Source organism: Lissotriton vulgaris, chromosome 11 (assembly GCF_964263255.1).
Source record: "Lissotriton vulgaris chromosome 11, aLisVul1.2, whole genome shotgun sequence".
NCBI classification, from domain to species: Eukaryota; Metazoa; Chordata; class Amphibia; order Caudata; family Salamandridae; genus Lissotriton; species Lissotriton vulgaris.
This window is the reverse complement of record NC_141699.1, coordinates 801,495,725-801,520,635: the sequence shown is the minus strand read 5'-3', so window position 1 is coordinate 801,520,635 and position 24,911 is coordinate 801,495,725. Positions and strand designations below refer to the sequence as shown.

The 24,911-nt window shown below is 44.1% G+C and overlaps 1 protein-coding gene across 1 annotated transcript in view; it reads left to right on the top strand.

The window, feature by feature from the left end:
* LOC147683525 (galactose-3-O-sulfotransferase 2-like) overlaps nucleotides 1-23,084 on the top strand; it is a 434,320-nt gene extending 411,236 nt beyond the window's left edge. The window contains exon 4 of the mRNA XM_086944869.1: nucleotides 22,002-23,084. Coding sequence (XP_086800995.1) covers nucleotides 22,002-22,793 — 792 coding nt within the window. The 3' untranslated portion in view covers nucleotides 22,794-23,084. The remainder of the gene's footprint in view (nucleotides 1-22,001) is intronic.
* The last annotated feature ends 1,827 nt before the right edge of the window (nucleotides 23,085-24,911 follow it).

Below are 24,911 nucleotides of genomic sequence, written 5' to 3'. Positions count from 1 at the left end.
GGAGAGCAGGGATATTTTTGGCTTTAGTTTAGGAGGCCGAAGTTTACGCTTCAAATGCGCTCCTCAGGGCTACTGTGAAAGTCCATCAATATACAGTCAGGCTTTAAAAACACAGCTTGATACGATTGTTTTACCTGACGGCGCTACCCTTATTCAGTACGTCGACGATTTGTTAATCGCTGCAGATACTGAGGAGATTTGTAAAGAAGCCACATTGTCATTGTTGCGTCATTTGTGTGATCTGCATCACAAAGTCTCTCTTTCAAAGTTGCAATATTGTCGACAAGAAGTGACCTACTTAGGTCACCTCTTATCGAAGGATGGAAGGAAACTGACCCCAGAAAGAATTCAGGCAATTGCAAAATTGAGTGTCCCAAGGACACAGAGAGAAGTGCGTGCTTTCTTTTCGCATTACATCATATTGCAGAAAATGGATACTGAATGTTTCCTTATTGGCCAAACCTTTTGTGGCATTAACTTGTAAGGATACACCAAATCCCATTCCATGGTCTGAAGAGTGTCCGAAAAGTTTTTCCGAATTGCGTGATGCATTACGTTCGGCTTCTGTGTTGGGTACCCCTGACTACAGTAAGCCTTTTACATTGTATGTCCATGAGAAATAAGGTTGTGCATTGTCAGTTCTGACACAGTCTTTTGGGGACAAACAGCGTCCATGCGCGTATTTTTCGTTGACTTTAGATCCGGTAGCTAAGGCGTTGCCAAGTTGCTTGAGAGCCACTGCGGCAGCAGCTGTTTCTATCCGACAGTCTGCTGGGTTAGTGATGAATAACATGTTAATTGTAATGGTCCCGCATGCAGTGGACATTCTGTTAAACAGAACAAAGACACAGCACTTAACTAGTGCTCGATTGTCAGGTTATGAGCTGACACTGTTAGCGAGTAATGTACACATAAAGAGGTGCAATACATTGAACCCAGCCACGTTGTTGCCGATTTCAGTTGAGACAGATGATGATAGTGAAAAACAGTATGACTGTTTTCTGAGAACTGAAAAAGAGACGAAAGGGAGAGTAGACCTTAGGGACACTCCTCTTCCTGAATGTGATGGTACTTTGTGGGTTGATGGTTCATGTTTCAAGTTGCCGAATGGTGGTACGACTGCAGCATATGCTGTGACGACTTTGCATACGATTGTTAAAGCTGCACGTATCCCACACAATTCAGCGCAAGCAGCAGATTTGACTGCACTTACAAGAGCGTGTGTGTTGGCGAAAGGAAAACAAGTGAATGTGTACACGGACAGCCAGTGCTAAGATCCAGCATGGTCAGTTGGTGAATGAGCTCCTCGAGTCACTGACCTTGACGTTACAAGTTGCGATTGTGAAATGCAGTGCACACAAAAAGGTTACTGATGACGCTGGCCACGGAAATGCGTTTGCGGATGAAGTTGCGAAAGAAACTACAAGGAATGTAATGAGTCGAATGTATGTTGTAGGCCCTGCAAGATGGGTTGGTGACGTTGGTATGTGTGAAGATACGATTGAGAGTGTGAAGTCCATTCAAGCTGAAGCCACAGAGAAAGAGTTGAATGAATGGAGAGAAAGCAAGGGTAAATTGGACGCGAATGGTTGTTGGGTGGAATTGTCAGAGCATCAGAGATGGTTGCTACCCGATGCATATGTGCTTGCAGTGGTGAAAATGGCCCATATCAGTGTGAAAGGGATCTGCAAGTTGTTAGCTCCAGTATGGCAAAATGCTGGAATTCCTAAGTGTGCAGAGAATGTGGTCAAGAATTGTATGATGTGTCTGAAATACAATCCTGGTAGGGGAACCCCAACTCCAGCTGGTCATTTTGCGCCTCCAACGTATCCGTTCGAGGTTTTGCAGCTAGATTTCATCCACATGGAAAGATGCAACAATTCAAAATACGTACTCGTTGTTGCTTGTGCCTTTTCAAAATGGGTAGAAGCATATCCCCTTAAGGACAATACTGCCTTATCCACAGCTAAAGCCCTTGTTAAAGAATTCTTCCCCAGATTTGGAATGCGAAGAATGGTTTGGAGTGATAAGGTGAGTGAATTTGTGGGTCGAGTGATGAAGAAAGTGTGTGAGGGGCTAAGCCTACAGCAAAAATTCCACGCTGCAAATCACCCCCAATCAGCTGGACTAGTAGAATGCTATAACGGCACGTTAAAACTGAAACTGGCCAAGATTCAAGCGAGCACAGGTCTTAAATGGCCTGACGCCCTGCCCTTGGCACTCCTATCAACGAGAATGACTGTTCACTCTAGAGTGGGACTTAGTCCCTATGAAATTGTGTTCGGCCGCCCGGCCAACATATGGGGAGTGCCAAGGCCAACCAGGTTTAGCGAGATAGAATACCCCGTACTGCTTGATTATCTGTATGAATTGACGGCTAAATTGCGTGTTTTACACCAACAGGTCCACGACACTCTACCTCAGGCCTCTGAAGCTCCAGGGCAACCTACCGATCCTGGATCCTATGTGCTAATAAAGAACTTTCAGCGAACAAAGAATGACCAGCCCTGGTGGACCGGCCCTCATCTAGTTCTTCTCTCAACAAGATCAGCTGTTCGAGTGGAAGGAAAGAAAGACTGGATCCACGGCATCCATTGTAAAAGGGTCTCACTGCCTCTTCCGTACGACCGGTGGGTCCAGGAGGGGATCGCTGACTTTGAAACTGAGACCGTGCCTCACTTTCTACCTTTTAGCGATGCACGTGTAAAAGGAACAATTTCTGAAAAAGGAAGCGACAACATCTTGCAAGAAGCTGTGCCTCCGTCAATTCGATTGAACACTACAGAGCCTGAACTCTTATTCCAAGACCAGATAGCACCTGGCAGAAACCGATACAATTTAAGGCCAAGACCTATGACTATGGACAAATAAAATATTTCTTTTTACTTTTTGATTGTGCAGCTCTCTCATCCGAGAAAGTTGCTCATTTTTATTTTTCGAACCGCCATCCGGTTCTGCTGCTAGGGTCGCGGTTGCCCAAGTCTTTGGAGTGCAGCTGGAGACGTTAGGTCAACAGTTCTGGTTGGTCTAAGGGAGTTGCCCTGGACTGACAGAAGCACTCTTCAGCAGAAACACCCTACCACCGCGGGCAGCAAATTAGAGAGGATGGAGTTTTCGGAGATGGAGAGACCTGCCAAACGAGTGAACTTTAAAGACAAAATGTGTATATTAATGACGAAGAAGAGATCGTTGATATGTTGTATTTTCATGCTGTTTGGTGTGATGACGTTTTTAACAGGATATGTTTTATACACCTTTCGAGTGACATTTGCACCCACTACACAGCCCATACCTCCTCCCACTGTTTCTTCACACTCTTTTCACCCCCTGCCTGAACATGAGTCCTCTAGAAGATTAGAATTTATTAATAACTCTTTCATTCAGCTTTTACACCAACACCAATTAGTAGTAAACACAACTAACTGCTGGGTGTGTGGTCTTATGCCACATACGACAGACAAGGGTATCCCATACTCGGTCTTACCATTCAGTTACAATGGTTCTTTGTGGGCATTTCAAACAATATTCATATTTGCCATTGAACCATATTCCCCACGTTCCACGAAAAGTAACTCAAGCAACAAAGCGTTAGTAGTAGGAATTGCAAATATGAGCAGAACAATTGACTCGTACAGAACGATTCCTAAAGATGAGTTGCAAGCCTATGTTAAATGGAATATGACAAAATATGGAGTTGCTTTGAGTGAGAACCAGCGAGCGAAGAGATCCTCCTCTATTTAGATTGTACCCCATCAGGGTCACCTATGTCTGCAAGGTAATGGCAAAAATCCCAGAGCTCAGTTGGGGAAGAGCGTCTGCACTGAAACATATGTTTTTGCATCTCGAAGTTCCCCTTCGTTCTTAGCAGCTAAGGGTACATATTTCATCTGCCATGATAGGGCCTATACATGGTTGCCCCCTGACTTCTCGGGCACATGCTTTAGCTCGTTCCTGTTGCCTCCCACCTACACGGCCGCGGCAGATTGCCATAGAACAAGGATAGTTAGAGGTGTCATCAGTAAGGAAGACACTGCAGGACAAGAATTCTGAGATTTTGCAAAGGGTTTTCTGCCGTTTTGGGGGCCTATGGTGAACAGCAGGAACATAAGACAATTGACAAGGGTGGTTGAAGCCACTGTAGTTGAAACTGCCGGTGCCCTTAGTAATTTGACTGCTGAGCTCTAGTGGGATCGCATTATGACTCTTCAGAACAGGGTCGCGTTAGATGTCATACTTGCAGACCGAGGTGGGGTATGTAAAGTGATCCAATCGAGTTGCTGTATTTTCATCCCAGACAACGCTCCGACAGTATATCAGGCCATTTCCAAACTGCATAAGATCTCTGAATCCATTCACATGGATGAAGGGGACTGGTCCTTGATGGGGTGGTTCTGGGAACTGATAACTGCCTGGGGATGGAAGATTCTAATAGTCATTGGGATGATCTTAGCCATTCTTTTTCTGTTCTGTCTGTGTGTGCAGTGCGCTCCTGCAATATGTGGCCTCTGTGCTACATCATGTGTAAGGAAACCTGTATCAAGAGACGAACAAAGTAATAGGATGATGCTACAGCTCAATGACTTTATGAATACAGACCTGGACTCAGATTAGCATGAGTATAGGTTATTGCCTATGTAAGGGCAAAAGGAGGGTCTGTGGTACTGAAAATTCTGGACTCGGGTGTCTGTAGTATACCAAAATTCTGGACTCGTGTCATAAACATCGTCGTATCATGACGATTTTGGTACTAGCAGACCGGTAATGACTTAAATACTATGCATACACATTTTCGTCATGTTCGAGTGACAAAATCACCCTGAAATCGAAGTTTTCGTCCTGACCCTCGGTACTGAAAATTCTGGACTCGGGTGTCTGTAGTACCGAAATTCTGGACTCGTGTCATAAACATCGTCGTATCATGACAATTTTGGTACTAGCAGACCGGTAATGACTTAAATACAGTTCGGAAGAATTAAAGGGCTTACCTTTGTCCTTAAATAATGTACAGCCAAATCAGAATAATTATCTGAATTCTACGGGCAGCATGCCTACAAAATCCGAAGATATTGCTCCCGCATCGGCTACATTAAGAGAAACACTTAAAGTTATATCCCTTGTAGTAGGGAATGAATTCACTCTGCCTGATATTGATTTAACAGCTCATAGGGCGCGGGTGGAAGTGTTTCAGGGGATCTCTACAGGTGTTCCTGTGGAGGAAGTTATTACGATTTCAAGTACTGGTCCCCTAAGTAGTACTCCCTCTAATAAATTGGATTTCTCCCTCCCACAATTAAATCTTACAACCTGTTCAGGCCCTATGTTGAACAATTTAGCGGAGGGTTCTCCAAATATTAACGGGAGACTAATTTCTAACTCCCTATCATCTCTGGAATCAGTCTTGTCTTCGATCTTAAGATTGCTGGAAAAATTTGTGGGAGGCTCGGAATGTATCTTCGATACCGTAACACAGATTCTGCAAGTTCTGATATTAAACAGAGAAGAACTAGTATCAGATCCTTCTAGTCCAGTGGCCCCACGGTTGATGCCACAGAAAATAAGTCCTCCTTGTTCTTCAGTAGAGTTGGATGTAGAGCTTTCTTCTCCTTTGTTGGAAAGTCAAAAGGAAAGGCAGCCCATAGTACTCTCAACTATCTCTAAATCCTCTAAAGCGGTTTCGGCTGGCGCTAATTGTATAGCCCCGCTTAGAGACGAGATAGAAGTAATAACAACTCCCCCTCCTGATGTCAAATCTGATTTGCCTTCCCTCTTTCCAATATTTTCTTTGCCATCAAAAAAGGAAGAGGAAATTCCTAAAGGAAAAACGGGATTGATGGGAAATACGAGTTCTCAGAAACATAAAAAGACTAGAATGAAGAAGAGGAAACCTATTTGTAGGTTTGCTAAAAAAAGACAGAGGAAACTTCTTTTTGATAATAATGTGGAGGTAAATATAGATGACCCCCCGCAGGCGGAGCAGTGTCTTACCCCTAAGGTTGAAATTAGGGTGGTATCGTCTAAAGAAGATGCCACCTCCTCTGGGTTAGGTCCAGTAAACTTAACTAATCCCTTTCTTCCGAAGGTTTCTCTCCCATCTACTAATCCCTTTTCCTATTGTAAGGTTAGTCAAGATCCTTGCCAAGTTTTATCCAAGATTACCCCACCATTTGTTATTCTACCCCCTTCTAATTTAAACCCTATAGCAGTACCCTTTCAGGCTCCATCCTTAACGACAGTTGTTCTTCCAAAGGAAAAAACAATTGTGGATACATTATTCCTTGATTTCTCGCCCCTTTTTGAACCAGATTTAATTTTGAATAGATCTGCCCTGTTACTCTGTTTTAAAGAGATCGAGGGTTTGAAATTAGTTCAAACCTCCGATCTAGATGTTGTACTCCTCCTCAAATCTTATGCGGGGAAACCTTTAAGATCAACAAGGGTGAAATTTTATTCAAAAGTTGTGTTGAATCTTGTTTTACAATGGGCTGAGGAATTACAAATTAGAGGGATAGATGTGTTGCCTCATTTTGGGGAAAAACGTATTGTAAATAGTGCGGCTAATCCCGCATTATTATTTTCCTCCAATTTTGATGCGCGATTGTCAGATTGGTCTAATCTCGGATCTGAGAACCTAAAAGTTTGTGTGGCTAGCAATGAAAGGCTGGTTTCTTATAAAAACCCTCCCCTCAAACAAACAGTGAAAGATGATCAATTTAAATGGAGTTGGCTCCCGGGAGTTCTTGCGAGTAAATCCGCTCCCCGCTCCAGTCAGGATTCCAATTTTTAACAGGGAGCTGAGATTTATCTCATGGAACACGGCCGGTTTTAAAGATAATAAGGATAAATTGGGTTTCCTTCATGCTCAAAAGGCAGATATAATCTGCTTGCAAGAAACTTGGGTTGATGGAAGTGTTATTTTGGATAAAGATTATTTTGTTTTGGATTGTAGCGCAACCAGCACTAGAAGAGGCCATGCTAAGGGAGGATTAGCATGTTTATTATCTAACAGATTGCAATGGAACTTTACTCATTATTTGGATCCAGGAAAAATGTTTCAAGCAATAACATTGAAAGATGTTTTTGAAGATTGTCCTAATAGATTGCTGATTGTGCTAAATATTTATATTCCTCCCAATTGTTGTTTTAATAATGGTTTAAAAACTTTATTCACTTTCTTAACAAAAGTTTTGGAGACCTCACCTACTCCGCATGTGTTAATGTTTGGGGATCTAAATTGTAAGGTATCTAACAGTGGGTTGGAGTTGTTTAGAAATATTCCGTTGGAAGAGTCTCTGAATATACCTTCAGCTCAATTTCCCCCAAATATTAAAACTGACAAAAGAGGTAAACTTATTTTAGACGGTTTACATAATGCGGACTGCTTAATTGTAAATGGGAGGCTTCCGTCTGATATTCCGGCAGCTTTTACTCATAAATCTAATAAGGGAAAATCTATTATTGATTTTATCATGATAGATTATGCCGGTTTTCACCTATTAAAAGATATGAAGGTCATTGAATCGAATCTTAGTGACCATAATGTATTGATGCTTTCTGTTTCTATTAGTCTTCAGAAAGTGGTTCCATGGAGGCTGGATATAGATTCTGTGAATTTTGACTCCAGCACAGGGAAATGTTTTTGGAACATCAGCACGGTGGAAAACCTGGCACCTCTCTTGTGTAATACTGTCGAGAATCTTCCTCTTTGGGAGGGGAAAGAGTTGTATTGTTTTGTAAAATTTTTAGACTCTGTAACAGCTTGTGCAAAAGAGAAATCAGGTGGGAAACAGTCCTTTGTAGCTCCTTACCCTCTGCGGGCTATAAATAGAGAAATAAATAAAATTACAAGGGGGCAATTTTTATGTTTTACTCGAGAAGCTAAGTTTAGGTTATCTACCCTGAAAAGAAGGAGAGTTAGACTCAAGGCTCGCTTAAAACGCTCTAAGGAAGATGACCTCTGGATTCAATTGAGGGAAGCTTCTTTTAATCATCAAAGTAAGACCTTTTGGTCCTTAATTGGCAAAGGATGCGGTACTAGAGCCAGTTCTACGCCCATTGCCATAGAGGAACAGGTATGGGTTCACTATATTGAAAAGTTGTACAGTAATAATAAGTCTCAAGGTATTAATGTTGAATTTGAAGATGCTGCGGCTATACTTGACGGCCCGACAGAAAAAGAAATCGAATGTGCCATTAAGAATATGCGTTCCTCTGGGGCGATGGGGCCTGATAAAATCCCAATACTAGTATTAAAAAAGCAGAGTGAACTCTGGAGTAAAATACTCTTTCCCGTGTTTAAATTCTGTTTTTTTAACGGAACAGTCCCCCCCTCCTGGAAAGGAAGCATTATTGTCCCTTTATATAAAAAAGGGGCAAGAGATCTCCCACAAAATTATCGGCAAATTGCCCTGCTTGATGCCATCGGCAAGGTGTTTGCAAAGTGTGTGCTTTCTTTAATTAACGACTGGGTATTTGAACATAATATTCTGCCTCTGGAGCAAACAGGTTTCAGACGAAATCATGGAACCTTAGATAACCTGACCGCATTGCAAGTTATCAATGAAAAATATGTGACAGTGCGGGGTGGTCAGGTTTATGGCGCCTTTATTGACTTTACCACCGCGTTTGATAAAGTAGATAGAAATCTGCTGTGGAGAAAGTTAGTTAATCTTGGTATGCCTGCTTCCCTAATTAATTTGGTCCGCGCCCTATATTCTGACACCTGGTGCAGAGTCTTACTTGGAGGTGATCGCGGCGCTTCCAAATTAATCCAAACATCTAATGGGTTGAAGCAAGGTTGCCTTTTGGCTCCATTGCTATTCTCATTGTACACTGCTGATTTACCCATCGCTCTTTCTGCATGTGCCGGTATTGCCCCATCTTTGGGGGGTGTTCAAATTGCATGCTTGATGTATGCAGATGACATCTTAATTTTGGACCTCACCCCAAAGGGCCTAAATGACCGATTGCACGCACTTCATAAATACGCCGAAAGTCATTTTCTTTCAATAAATACGGCAAAAAGCAAGATAATTTGTTTTTCAGGTAGAAAGAAGCCTAAATGTTTTACCTTTCCATGGGTTGTAGGGGGGGAAAAACTAGAATGTGTGAAATCTTATACCTTTTTAGGTAAAATTGTCACTCACAATCTAAGTGACAAATCACACATAGACAATAATTCCCGGAAGGCGATCTCCCAGGGAAAGAGCCTAGTCTCCCTATATAAAGCCACAGGTAGAAGGCATTTCTCTATTTTGTTAGATGTTTTTAGAGCGAAAGTACCAGCCTCCCTGTTATATGGCATTGAATTAGTTGATCCGAAAAAATGGAGTTTTTTAAACTCGGCAGAGGGAAAAATTCTTCGGAGTTTAATGTCTGTTGGCACTGTAAATTCGACTGCTTCCTTGCGTCAGGAATTGGGTTTACGCAGCAGTAGGGTTCAAGGTCTTGCTAGTATCATACGTTGGGTAGTAGCATTATCTAAAGGTGAACCCAATACCTTGAGAGACCTGATAAAAAAGGAATTGCTAGGATCTTTTAATGGCTTCTCTTCAATTGTAAAAAATTTCAGATTTGCTGTGTTGCAATTGAAGCTGGATGAGGAGACTTTATTTTCACTCTCCTCTCATCAATTAAAAACAATTTTGAAGTCAGCCTCTTGGGAATTGGGGTTTTGTCTTGATAGAGACTTTTGTTTAATGAAAAAAGGTTGTACGCCTGTTATTGAATCTTATACCCTGCGGAAAGCTCAACCATATATGTACTGGAACATCCCCCATGGCGTGAGACGCCTGGTGTACTTATTAAGACATAATTTGCTTCCACTAAAAGTTTTACAAGCCAGCTGGTATGGTTGTTCGGCACGCTGTGATCTTTGCCAATTACATGATCAGGATTTAGATCACGTGATGTTCGTTTGCCCTACACTGATGCCATGCAGGCGTAGATGGTTAAGATCAATCTGCTTACAACTTAATATACTATCAGCGTCTTCATTTAAGGCAGCCTTAATCAAACCTCCTAATGAAATGTTTGTTTGTAGACTGTACAACTTTTTTAAATGTTTTTTGGACTTGTATTAAGATATTTCTTGTGATTATGATGAAATTATCTTTTTGCTTTCCTTCTATTTTAATATTTGTGCTTTGTATGTATATGTTGTTTTTATGTGGACCTCAAAATGAGTTCCGTATCATAATAAATAAACTGTAAGTTAAGACTTAAATACTATGCATACACATTTTCGTCATGTTCGAGTGGCAAAATCACCCTGAAATCGAAGTTTTCGTCCTGACCCTCGGGTTCCATTTTGTGAGCAGCATTCATTTTGTGATTGTCCTCACATAGCCAAATGACTAAGGCCGAATTCGACCTGAAGGACACGTACACCTTTGTTGACTCCTCTGTGACCTGGGCAAGCTGACTCCACTGCCCGGAGCCAAACCTGTTCGGGCAGTTCCCATCCCAGTGGCTGAATGAGATTAGTATCAAGGCAAAACATGCCATAAACCGTTCATCGCACACAAACCATGCCTAATCTTACTCGCATCTGTCCCTGTTTCTTCTTTATGACCTGCTTTACGAGGAGGAGGTGCCCGTATTTATTGGGGGTCCGTCGATATATGATGGAAGTTCTGGACCTTGCCGGGTAATTTATTATGGACTGGACAAACTGAAATGAGGGCTTGTCATCATGACTCTGCTTTTTCTTTGTAATGAAAATATGTGTATGGTCAACTGTAAAATAAGGAATGTTTGCCTGAAGCTTATTATTTTGTATAAAAAGAGAAGGCTGGCTTTGTGTTTTTGAGCAGTCTCCTGAGAACATACATGCTGTTGTACTTCTAGGATACCTGTTACTGGCTGCAGCCAATAAATACGATCTTTGACTTCACCAAGAAGACTCTGTGTTTTTGTAGTCTGAAACAGGAAGAACTTAAAGTCTTTGGGTGTTCTCCCTGGCACCACTGGGTTCTTAAAAACCCGGTACTTCAGTCTCGGTGTAGGAAGGTCGTGCCGGGAGATCAGCATCGCAGACAACGTGCATTGTCTATAAGACTATTCTGTGGAGTCATTCAGATGACCTGTACAGTCCTTGTAGACATTTAAAATGGATAAGGCGAAGCTCCTAGTTAGGGGACAGTGCTCTTTCCTGCGTGCAGCAATAGGTCCACTGTTCCTTCCTGATCAAAGTGCCTTTCAGGAAGTATATTGGCGCTGTGCGCTGCATGTTCGTGGATAACCTTGTGATAAGCCTTCAGGGGGAAGAGTTCTTCAGAAAGCGCTCTAGTGCCTGAAATGTCGGATGCGCAGCTGGGAAGGAGATGAAGCACACGGGCAGTGCGGCCCAAAGCTAGTAGTAGGTCAGTCTCTCTAATGTATTCAGCTCCTCCCCCTGCTGCACCTGATGAGGTTCCATGAAGTTCTCCTCTGGGAATGCATCTCCCATTGTGGTCAGCTGGAGTCTAGTGAAGGGCCTTACCTCTGTCGACAAAGGCACAGAGGGGGCGTACAGTGCATCAAGCCGTAGGTACACACCAAATCGGATATTGGGTCACTCTTGTGAGTCCCTGTACAGTGTACCTTAAGTACCCAGGGCATAGGTGTATCCAAGGCCTACCAGGGGCTGAAGCATGTAGTATGCCACCCCTGGCTGGCCATATAAACTGACACCACTGGCTGATCACTCAGCTGGGGCAAGGGGGTGTAATCACCCCTTGCTTAGATATAGTATACCTATATCTACCTTATATATAGACACATAGTAACCTATAAGTCACTCCTATGGCAGGCCTTAACAGTCCTGGAGGCAGAGTGCTTGGTTTTGTGTGAGAGGGTTCCCTAGCATGAGCTGAGCCCCTCTGCAGCTTTCGGAACCATGTCCTTATAGCTGTTCTATGATATAGCCATACCATACACTCTTAAGTGCATTATAATCCTCACAGTTATTGCTAACCTCTGTTTGGCTTTATCAAAACATGTTGTGTAAGGTGTCAAACACTTTGGACTACTACCCCCAGGCCAGTGCTGGCGACAGGGTTAGCATTCCAACCTTCTAGAGGGAGAAGTCATGTAGTTACTGCTTTACCCGGTTAAGGATAAAGGGAGCCTCATCATCACAAAATGGATGCTGCTGCCACAGACACAAGTCTGACCTCCTGCAGCTGGACGAAACTCCTGCAAGGGAGGCTTGTACAATAGGTTTCCTGTCAGAGGAGGTGCCAGCACCCCCCCAGACAAGCCTTAGTGTACTGGGACAGGGTGGACTGAAAGGAAAGCTGCAATTGCAGACACTGCCTGGGGCACACAAGGTGCTCCATGCATAGCCCGGTTCAAACCAGTTGCTGGGGCACTCCAGCCCCAGCTCTGGAGCGAAAATGGACAAAGGGAAAGGGGTGTAACCACCCGCTTCCCTGGTCCCACCCATAGGAAACTCCGCAATGAAAAGAAACTAATGCCTTTCCGCAAACAACTAAAAACTGTGCTTTTCCAGCAAGCGTGGGGTGGCCTTTAAATGTAATTCTGATGCATCTTTTATTGTCTAGCTGATCCTAACAAAGCGCTTAGAGACCCCTGGGTTATAGGGCGCTATATAAGTCACAATAAATAAATAGCAGGTAATCCAGCCCCTAAAATCAGTATATAGGTAGGAGCTGTGTCTATAGACTTTAGATTATCCTGGAACGAAACTCTGATGATGAACTCTTGGACCTTCGACGTTCTACTCGACTAGAAGACTGAAGAAATCTCCCTTGTGGTCAAGGAGTCAGCACCCTGTGCAAACAGGCACCAACTAGTGAATTGCCAGTTTGCTTTGTGGACGCTCCTGACAAATCCCGAAGACTTAGCTTCACAGGACTGGCGTTCCAGATTGCTCTGACCCCGACCCGCACCTTCAGCAAAGCTGAGACCCGTGGTGGACACGAGAGACATGGGATCAGACTCCATTGCCATCCTGCTCTTTGCTAACTGTGCAGCTTCTGAGGCACCCTCAAAGTTGTGCATTGGGGATTAAGAATCCCCAGACCCAAGCACCATCTGCACCGAAGCTCAGCCCTCCACACTCCATGAGTGCTGCGTGGGGCCGCTTCTGCATTTTCAGCTCGACACGTCTTCCCGGTTGCTAGCCTGCTGGCTAGTGAGCCCTCTGAAGATGATCCTTTGAATCTACACCACTGGCCTGGTTGTTCCAGGCTTGCTCCAGTGTCCCTGCAAAGGAGAAGCTCCCCAGACCTTGCTTGTCTGATCGGAAGCCCATCTTCACTTTCCACGTGGTTTGCGTTTGCCAAGGCTTGTTGGGTCCAACGACGCCGCAGACATCCAGATCCTTTGTGGGACAGCTCGATTCCAGCTCCTGGTTGTCATCGACGCCTCCTGGTTCTCGTGGCTGCAAAGACAAGCTTCACATCTTCACCTGAAATCACTCGACATCGCCTGGTTCCTTCCTGGTTCCATCCTGGTCACTGGCTAGTGACCCAGACTCTGTCCCCTCTGCTTTCAGGTACTCTTCATCCTCGATCCACCCTTGGATCCAACCGGACACTTTTCTACTGGTCTCCTGAAGCACTTCTTTGCAGCTCTCCATAGGAAACAGCGAGGAAACCCGACACCAAAAGACACCTATGCACCCTGCTTCCCTGGGTGAGGTAACACAAGTACTCCGGTGCTCCCGTGGGTATCAACTATCCAAGTATCCTAGTTTTAAGGGGTTTCCTTCTAGTCCATCCGGAAGTGTTCTAAATCAACTAGTTTGTAACTTTTATGTTCCCATTATAACTTTATAGTAACTCGCGGCTGTGTTCACACACTGCACGCGTCTCCCGTGGGCCTCCTACTTCCAATCCATTGGTAGTCCAGGGTAGCCCCAGCTATTCTCTAGGCTCTAGGCCTGTTCAGTATTTCTGTAGTGGTACTTATACCACTTTCTTAGTATATGGTTTGCGTGGCCCCTAGGGCAAAACTGCATTTGTGCAACCTAATGTATGCTATTTAAGTAACTTGTACTGTGATTTGACCTCTGACCTCATAAAGAGTACAGAGGGGTTGTGTTTAGAATAAATACATATAAATTTGATATATACCTTGTGTGGTATCCTTTCATTTGGTATTCAAGGGATTGCAATTGGTAAAACAGCTGGCTTTACAGGCCCTCTAAAGTTATAGCCTAAGACTGGATTGTTCATGCTACCACTAGGATAGCTGGTCTATAAGGTTGACTTTACAACCATCACCATAAGGGTTGTTTGGACTGGTGCAAGGTGCTCACTAGAATAGTGGACATCATATACCAGGCCAACTTTTCACAGTTAGGATTTCCCAGGAGACTCTAGGTTGTTTCCCAGCCCATGACAGTGAGATCATGTTTGATCGCAGTCTCGTTCAAAAGCTGCTAAGTGGAAGTGGAAGATTGATAAATAAATAGAGGAATTTGGGCAAATTGACAATTTTTGCTATAGCCAGCCGACCCATCAGGGATAATGGCAATCCCGACCAGCCCTTGAAGCGGTTCTCCAGCCAGTTCATTAGTCGGCCATAGATGGTGCTCTATAATTCCTCAATCTTATGGCTAAGCCAGATTCCCAGATATTTCACTAGGCCCTCTGCCCAACAAAGCGGGAACTCAGATTGGAATTTCTCCGTAACCTCGACTAGCAGAAAAATTATAGACCTTGCCTAGTTGATAAGTACTCCTGATAGGCCCCCGAATCTAAGGAACTCTCTAATCAGGGGGATCGAAATTCTCAGCTGGATGTTTAACATATAATGTGACATCAGCCGCTTATAGGGAGATGCGTATCACCCTAGGGGAGAATGCCAAGCATGGGTGTGCATGGTGCTGCCGCAGGTGGCCCACGAGGGTCTACATGGCCACAGTAAAAAGCAGGGGAGAGAGTAGACATCCCTGTCTCGTGCCATGGTAGACTGGGAACGAAGAGGATATCACCCCATTCACCCTGATCCTTGCTGTAGGGATGGAATATAAGAGGGTGATTAGTTTAATGAATTTGTCCCTATGCAAGACAGAAGCGCAAAGAGGTATGGCCACTCAAGAGAATCGAACGCGTTGGATAGGTTTAAGAAAATCACCGACTCCCACAGTGTCGGGTCCACTTCCTGCATTGTGGTGAGGATTGGGCGCAGGTTATGCACTCTGCATGGCACACGGAGGGCATGGATCTGTACAGCATCAACTACCTGCACTTCCGAGAGCCCAAGTCTTGGCGAGGTCCTTCCCTGATCCCAGTGTCCTTTCCACCCAATTGGAACTCCATTTAACAAGCCAGTTTTTCTCTCAAACCAGCACTTTCTCTTTAGCGTGTTGTCCTCTCAGGAAGAATGCGCTATGGCGGAGGAGCGTTGCCCCCCTTCTGAAATGCAACAGGCAGAAAAACAATACGACAATAAAACATATTTTATTGTCATTTTATTTTTAACTGCAATCCGCAAGTCTAGGGTGGAAATGGACCATGTGACGTCAGCAGTAGGGGGAGGAGGAGTGGTAGGCATTGAAAGTGTGCTTGTCAGTTTGGCCGTGCAGGCTGACACGCGCCCTGGGATATCTCCAGGCTGTTCCTTGGAGATATCTGCAGTGTTCAGGGCACAGGCACCCAGTCACTGCTGGAGCGTGAGACCAGCCTGCTCCGCCCAATCCCAGCGCTGCTATCATGCTAAGGAGTAATAGCTTGAGAGCAGCACTGGTATTGTGTGGGAAGTCTGGGAGTTTGTGCTCCTGGGGATTGGAGTGCCGGGAGCAACGAGGTGCAGCGCTGGAGCAGAAGATATCGGCGGCGAGCATCAAAAGGTAAGTGATTCTCCCCCGCGTTGCTCCCCCAGGTCGTATTGTCAGCAGCTGCCTCTATACACGAGGGTGTTACTTTGCTTTTTTCTGTTTCATTGAGAGGAGGCACCACAGTGGCCCCTTTTATCAACGAGTTGATGCATTGATGGGCCTTTCCATGGTATCACCGCAATGCATCCAAAGTTAAGTGCAGAAAAAAGAGACTTGAGACCTTGGTCACCTAATAGAGCTTTGTGAGCCAGCGCTACAAGTTGTGATGAGTTGCATTGACTCTGTTCATCAACGCCCTCAGAAATACATTTGGAATTAAAGTTATGGACTCATTCCCTACATGGTGGTAGAGTGCAAAGCAGGCCAAGCTATTATGTTAGCTCAGGTAAGTACCTAGGGCCCGATTCACAGAACTAACTTAAGACAACATCCTAAACTTACTACTTTTGGTATTCACAGAAGTTAGGATTTTGTCTTAAGTTTGATTTAAGATAGACTTAAGACAGACTTAAGACAGACTTAAGACAAAATCCTAACTTAAGTCTGTCTTAAGTCAAACTTAAGACAAAATCCTAACTTCTGTGAATACCAAAAGTAGTAAGTTTAGGATTTTGTCTTAAGTTAGTTCTGTGAAACGGGCCCCTAGTTCCATAGAGTGTGTACAGAATAAGCTCAGGAGTGACAAGCCAGACACAAGTCAAGAATTTTTGGTATTAGCTAGTTTGTTTCCTTTATCATTTTGTTAATAGCCCTATTACCAGAAATGTGTAATAACTCGCCATTAAAAAAATCCTTTTGCTGTGTACACTATACAGGAGGTTAAAATTGCAGCCCCAAGGTTGCATAGTTGTTCCCTTCACTATCCCGCCATCTACCACTCTCTACCCAAATAATTGAATAACATATCCACTACTGAAACTACTTAATATTTTACTATACTAATTTTCAACACTAATCCTTTATGAGTTCCTGAGTGGCGTGCTACTCGCCAGAAAAGCGCTTCAACATCCATCAGGAGTAACAAGTGCTATATGAATGCAAACCTTTCTTCCCCTTTTATCCCTCCGCTACCCTTCTCTCTCCAAATAACTGACTAATATCCACCACTGAAATTACTTTCATATTTCACCATATTAGTTCACCACTAATCCTTTATGGGCTTCCTGAATAGCATATTTCAACAACCCATTAGGGGTAACAAGCGCTATATAAATACAAACCTTTTTTCCTCCTCTATCCTTCTGCTATCGTTCCAAATCCAAATAACTGACTAACCTATCCACCACTTAAAATGTACTTGCATGTTTCACTATACTAATTCAACACTAATCCTCTATGGGTCCCAGAGTAGCGTGCTACCCGCTGAAAAAGCGCTTCGACGCCTCGTCAGGGGCAATTACAATACAATACAAGGTGTGTATGTGAGAATGTGTATGTAGTTGTATGTGTGTGCTGTGAATGAGTGTGTGTGTATGTGCTTGTGAATTGTAGGTGTATGTGTGCGCGGTCTTGAATTGATAAGTATGAGTGTATGTGCATGTGTGGGGTCAGCCCCCTAATGCATCCTGGGTTGGGTCTTCAGTCCCTGAGTTGGGTTTGATATATCTGTTTCAGTTTTTCTCATGATTTTCATTTTTCTAAGCGCTTTTAACTTGTTCATTTTTTGGAGTGAAATGTTAACTGTTTATAGTGGATGGTTGACCAAAAAGTAGTTATTCTGTACCATTAGAAGCACTCCTTGAAAGTTTGCAAATATACTACTTTTGGAAATTCACAAAAAGTGGTGGTTGTAGGCTTGGAAAACTGTGCCTTTGGGTTTCTAGACATATTAATAGCAAACAAATACCCCAAATGTGATGGTTTGGATGCTTTCAAATAGTCTAACCAGTGGCAACCGCTTCGAGTAGCATGCCAACCCTTTCTTCACCCACTGTGCCACTCTAGGCAGAGGCTCACAATATTCCAAACAGTTCTCACCCTGTTCCTCATAGAAACAGTCCATCACAAACCTTAGTCACCTCCACCCAGCAGCCCACCTATTTTGTAGTTAGGAAACTTGACATTCACCCCCTCCCTGCCCCTAAGCTATACTCCTGTTAGCTGGTGGCTTTCATTCTTACATGTGCGCCATATGTAATGTAATATGTAATGTAATACAGGCTTATAAAGTGCACTGTCACCCCACAGGTATCCTGGCGGTATGGTTACATTAGCTCCCCTATTTGCACATATTACACCCTTGGGAAGAGCCAGTGTAGGAGAGTAGGGTCTGCTTCCTATGGTAACCCCCATTATTTTGCTGTGATTTACTGGTTTTTCGACTCTATTGTGGCTGCGGGCCTGCTAATCAGACCCACACCTCAACTGTTCTCTCTCTAAATTAATACCATGTACTTTAGGTACATACCAAATTGGATATTGGGTTACTCTTGAGAGTCCCTGTATAGTGTACCTTAGGTACCCAGGGCATAGGTGCATCCAAGGCCTAGCAGGGGCTGAAGCATGTATTATGCCCCCCCTGGCTGGCCATCTAAACTGACACCACTGGCTGATCAATCAGCTGGCGTAAGGTGGTGTAATCACCCCTTACTTAGATATAGTATCCCTATATCTACCATATATAGACACATATGTAACCTATAAGTCACTCCTATGGCAGGCCTTAACAATCCTGGAGGCAGAGTGCTTGGTTTTATGTGAGAGGGTGCTCTAGCATGAGCTGAGCCCTTATGCAGCTTTCGGAACCATGTCCTTATAGCTGTTCTATGATATAGCCATACCATATACTCTTAAGTGCATTATAACCTTGCGGTTAATGCTAACTTTGGATTGGCTTTATCGAAACATGTCGTTTAAGGTTTCCAACACTTTGGAATACTACCCCCTCTCCAGTTCAGGCGACGGGTGTAGCATTCCACCCTTCTAGAGGGAGAAGACATGTAGTTACTGCTTTACTCGGTTAAAGTTAAACAGAGCCTCAGCATCACAAAATGGATGCTGCTACCACAGACACAAGTCTGACCTCCTGCAGCTGGGGAAAACTCCAGCCAGGGAGGCCTGGACAATAAGTTTCTTGTCAAGGGAGGTGCCAGCACCTCCCCAGACAGCTTGTAGTGTATTGGGGCAGGATGGGCAGAATAGGATGCTGTAATTCCAGACACTGCCTTGGGCACACAAGGTGCTCCATGCATAGCCCGGTTCAAACCAGTTGCTGGGGCACTCCGGCCTGCTCTGGCGCAAAACTGGACAAAGGGAAAGGGGTGTAACCACCCTTTCCAGTTTCCACCCATAGGAGGGACCTAGCAGTTAATCCAGCCCCTTAAATCAGTATATAGTTAGGAGCTGTGTCTAGAGACTTTAGATTATCCTGGAACTTAACTCTGAAACAAAACTCTTGGACCTTCATCATTCTACATCGACTAGAAGACTGAAAAAATCTCCCTTGTGGTCAAGGAGTGGCCACCCTGTTCAAACAGGCACCATCAGAGACTTGCCAGTTTGCTTTGTTGAGGCTCCTCCCGGAACCCGAAGACTCAGCTACTCAAGCCGTGGACTTCCAGACTTCTCTGACCCCGACCCACACCTCCAGCAAAGCTGAGACCCATTGCAGACACGAGAGACGTGGGACCGGACATCCTGGACATCCTGCATTTTGCTAACCGTGCAACTTCTGAGGCACCCTCGAAGTTGTGCATTGGGGTTTCAGAAGCCCCAGACCCAAGCACCATTTGCACCAAAGGTCAGCCCTCCACACTCCACGAGTGCCGCGTGGGGCCTGCTCCTGCATTTCAGCTTGACGCGTCTTCCAGGCTACTAGCCCGCTGGCTAGTTAGCCCCCTGAAGGCGAAACTTTGAATTTTTACCACTGACCCACTTGTCCCAGACTTGCTCCAGCTTCCCTGCAAAGGAGAAGCTCCCCAGATTTTGCTGGTCTGACTTGAAGGCAATCTTCACTTCCTGCGTAGATTGCATTTTCCAAGTCTTGTTGGGTCCAGTCCGGATACCGACACCGCAGTCAACTAGATCATTTGTGGGAAAGTTTGAATCCAGCTCCTGGTTGTCATCGACGCCTCCTGGTCCTCGTGGCTGCAGAGACAAGCTTCACCTTCTTCACCTGAAATCACTCGACATCGCCTGGTTCCTTCCTGGTTCCTTCCTGGTCACTGGCTAGTGAGCCGGACTCTGTCCCCTCTGCTTTCAGGTTCTTCATGACTCCGATCCACCCTTGGATCCAGCCGGACACTTTTCTTCTGGTCGCCTGCAGTACTTCTTTGCAGCTCTCCATAGGAGACAGCGAGGAAACCCGACACGAAAAGATACCTATGCACTCGGCTTCCCTGGGTGAGGTAACTCAAGTAGTCTGGTGCTCCCGTGGGTGTTGACTATCCAAGTGTCCTACTTTAAAAGGGTTTTACCGTAGTCCATCCGGAAGTGTCTTAAATCAACAACTTTGTAACTTTTACGTTCCCATTATATCTCTATGGCAACTCGCAACTGTGTTCAGACACTGCACGCGTCTCCTGTGGGCCTCCTACTTCCTAACCTTTGGTTGTTCAGTGTAGCCCCAGCGATTCTCTAAGCTCTAGGCCTATTCACTATTTCTGTGGTGGTTCTTATACCACTATTTTAGTATATGGTTCGGGAGGTCCCTAGGGCAGAATTATATTTGTGTAACTTAAAGTATGCTAATTAAGTAACTTGTGTCGTATCTCGATCTCTGACCTCATAAAGAGTCCAGAGGGGTTGTGTTAGTAATAAATACATATTTTATATATACCTTGTGTGGTGTCCTTTCATTTGATGTTCAAGGGATTATAATTGGTAAGCAGCCTGCTTCGCATGCCCTCTGAAGTTTTAGCCTAAGACTGCTTGTCCATGCTACCACTAGGATAGCTGGTCTATAAAGTTGACTTTACAACCATCACCATAAGGGTCGTTTAGACTGGTGCAGGGTGCCCACTAGAATAGTGGACATCATATACCAGGCTAACTTCTCACAGCTAGGTTTTAAGCTTCTTCCTGAAATGTGGAAAATCTTATTTTTGCCTAAGATTAGGCGGGAGTTCATTCCATAAGTGAGTGGCTGCACAGCTAAATGCTCTTCCACCAAACCTGGTGGTTCTAATTCTGGATTGCTAACCAGACGGGCTGCAGAGGATCAGAGGCTTCTTATAGGGGCGTGCCAGACAAATTTTTCCAGCAAAGGCGCCGGCCTAAGTCCACGTAGACCCTTAAAAACGATACAGAGTGATTTGAACTGTATTCTCTGTGGGATTGGAAGCTAATGGAGCTCTTTAAGGGAGAAAGAGGCAGAATATTTTCTCGGTTTCTTTAGGGCTAGCTTTGTAGCTATCGTCTGAATTCTTTGAAATTTCATGATCAGAGAGTTAGGGGCACCCAACATCAGAGCATTACAGTAGTCCAGTCGACTCAGAATGACGCTTCTCACCACAAGTGCCCTGGCTGTCATTGGTAGCATAGGGAGTATTTTCCGCAGTGCTCTGATAAGGGAAAAAGCATGTACCTACCATTTTGTTTATGTGGGTTTCAAGACTCAACTTGTCAGAAACTACCCCCAGGTTACGCACTGCCTCGGAGGGTGTAGGGGGTTTATCTGAAGGAATAAGCCAAACGTTAGCAGGGAGCGGATGAGGGACTTTCTTAGCTGTGCAGTACAGGATTTCAGTTTTTTCTCAGTTGAACTGCAGGGAATTGTCTGTAAGCCATCTAGCATTGTTTTGCATGCATTCATGAAAACTATTGAGTGGTATTGACTTATTTCCCTCTAGAGACAGAATGAGTTGTGTGTCATCTGCATAGTTCACCAAATTGATATTATAAGCTTTGACGATTGGAATCAACGGGCTCATATAGATATTAAAAAGGATTGGGCTAATTGCCGATCCTTGGGGGACACCATGCTGAAGTGTACCAAATTTCGAAAGAAAAGGGGAAAGGGCCCCTGCTTACTGTCTATTCCGGAGGTAGGACTGAAACCATTTCAGCGCCAAGCCCTCTACCCCAATTTCCATGAGAATATGTTAGGGCATATCTTTTTATCAGGCAATACTATGCTAGCCTGAAAAAGCTTTGTTTTATTTCCGTGCCCGTGAAACCATCACAACGTTCAGTTGTGCATGTGCACGTAAATAGAAAACATTTCAAAATGAACTAGTAACCAATTGTAACATGTGTGTATTCTTTCTCAATACAGGTTCAGAAAGTGATGCCAAACAACACTGTGTACGTATCCATCTTGCGGAATCCCATATCTTTGTTGGAGTCTTCCTACTCCTATTTCCGGTTTCTGACATCTTTCAATAAGACCAGGACTCTCAATGAATTTCTAGCATCTCCTGGGCGCTTTTACAACCACACAGAGCCTTATCATATGCTTGTTAAAAACACCATGTGGTATGACTTTGGTTATGACAGCAATGCTGAGGACACGTACCCTCATGTGCAGTCAGTTCTGAGAGAGATAGAGCAGAGGTTCCAGTTGGTGCTCATTGCAGAATACTTTGATGAGTCCATGGTGCTCCTGAAGAACACGCTGTGCTGGGAGATGGAGCATGTGGTCAATTTCAAGCTGAACTCAAGAAGCAAAAACAGTATTCAGCATCTGACCGATAAGAGCAAGGAAGGGGCAAAGGAGTGGTGCTCACTAGACTGGAATCTTTACCAACATTTTAATAGGACCTTTTGGAAAAGAATCTATGAGACCATCGGACCTGAGAAGATGCAGGAGGAGCTGAAGCAACTTCGTTTCAAGCAAAACGAGCTGAAGGATATTTGTCTCCAGGAAGGAGAGGCAATAGGAAAATCACGGATTAAGTACTCCAAACTCCAACCTGTCCAGTCAGGGGTGGCAAATATTCTTGGTTACAATATCAGGCCTGGGCTAGGAAGTAAGCAACAAACCCAATGCCACAGGATGGTTATTCCAGAACATCAACACATTATTCTTATGCGCAAATATCAGAATCCACGTGGCACAATACCATAATGCTTTACAACTCCTGTTCTGTGTTTAACAGACCATGCAGAGTATGCTGTGTTTCATTCCGAGCCCAAGCAGAAAGCATGTCCTGTCATGTCAAGTCAATGAAGAATCATAATTACTTGCCTGCAACTCACCATAAAGATGTAGCAAAAAATATTGGGGCATATTACCAAGCAATAGCGATAATTATCGCTATTGCTTGGTTAGAGACAAAAATTTACCGCTAAGCTGCGGTGATTTTTATCGCAAATAAACCTTGGTATTACCAAGGTTTATCGCAAATGCGATAAAAATCGTCCGCAATGCATAAATATCGCTGAAAAGTCCGCGATATTCATGCATTACCGAGCTAATGCTCTTAGCCATGTTATCCACCTCTCATTGGATAACCTGGCTTAAAACTGCTCAGGGCAGGTGTTAGCTTTTGGAGATATTCGCGCTTAGCGCGAATATCTCCAAAAGTTGGTAATAGGAGATAGCGATGTTAGCGACTGTTTCCAGTCGCTAACATCTTGGCACGCCCACTTTGCATGTCATTAGTGATAAATATCACTGACATGCAAAGTGGGGCCCAAGATGGTCGCTATCTCCTACTAGCTGTCGATAACTGGTGTTAGCGACAGCTAGGTAATAGTTAGATAATTTTATCTCCGCTTTCTTGGCTTTTAAAGCCAAAAAAGCGGAGATAAACCCCCTTGATAATATGCCCCTTTGTCTTATTGATCAGTCTTTTTAACAATGCATTGCAAGTCAGAATATCATGTTTCAAGTATGTTCTAACTACAATATATTGCACAAAATATCGACTGGCACAGCATCTTGAAGTTAAGTCTATATAAGTAGGTGTAGATTTACTATCCTTTACTCCACATACCTTAGAGACATGTATTTTCAAGGCACATGCAAGTTGTATAAGACTAGTTAATATATATTTACCCATGTATACTTTCCTTCACTATATTGTGGTAGTCGATATTCTGTCTACAATACTTTTAGGAAGATATTTAACATGCAATATTCTGTTAGAATACCCCAAAAATGCCCACATGAACCAAATTATTATCATGCGCTGTCCAACAGTGTTGACTCTCTAGAGTCGTCCTTTGTCGTATGTACTCTTATTCGAGGCTGCTGCGGAAAGGGGATTGTGGGATGCAGTGGAAGGATGAACTCTGAATTTCCGCAGTCTCTCTTCCGCCCTATTTTCTTCCTGGCAGCACAGAACAGAATCACACAGGCTCCCAGACTCCCCTAAGCCAATCTCGATGCTGCTGTCACCAGTATGACAGCAGCGTTGTGATTGATCTGAGCGGCCTGTTTGGCTGCGGAGGCAGTGTCTGGGATCCTGGGAACCTGGGACAGTTCTCCACCCAGGTGTGTTTAAGATGGCTGACCAAACTGACATGCTTTCATGGTGCACGTGGTTCCTCCTCTCTCTGCTCTGACAGCCCTGCTCTGCCCCGCCCTAACCTGGCTCTGAGTCTGTACTGAAAAATAAAGCGATAATAACATTGTGTAGGCATTTTTCATTTTTTGCACGGTTCAAAGAGCAGTAGGATGACACTGCCGCTGTGTACATAGTATGTGGTCGTCCAAACAACAAATATAAGATAGGTTAGATTGAATTGTACAATCTCAGCTTACGTCAAGCAAAGGAGACGTTTGGTGCCATCACAAAGGACTGGGCCACAATGGAAAAATGTGTGTTATTCAAACTCTTCTGTAGGCTGCTGCAATCTATAATTCCAGAAACTGCATGGAATTTACATGTCAAGTTTTCTTTGATAGTATATATATTCCTTTAAAGAGCACACACATGAATAAGGCTTTCAGTGTTTAGTGAAGTGGGGAGAGAGTTGGCCTAAGGACTAGGGCGGTCGACCTCGAATCTGGGGAACTGGATTTGAGTCATGGCAATGATGCTGAACATCCTGTGATTCTGGGCAAATCACTTAATATTCCTGTGTCTAACAAAAAATGTATGTGTGTCCTCATGTAACGTAACTGGTGCTATGTAAAGCGCTCTGATATCCGATTCAGGTCAAGTTTGCGCTGTATAAAACTCGGCAAAAACAAAGTGCTTTTTTATTTTATCCCTCAGAGGGACAGTGATGGGCCTTC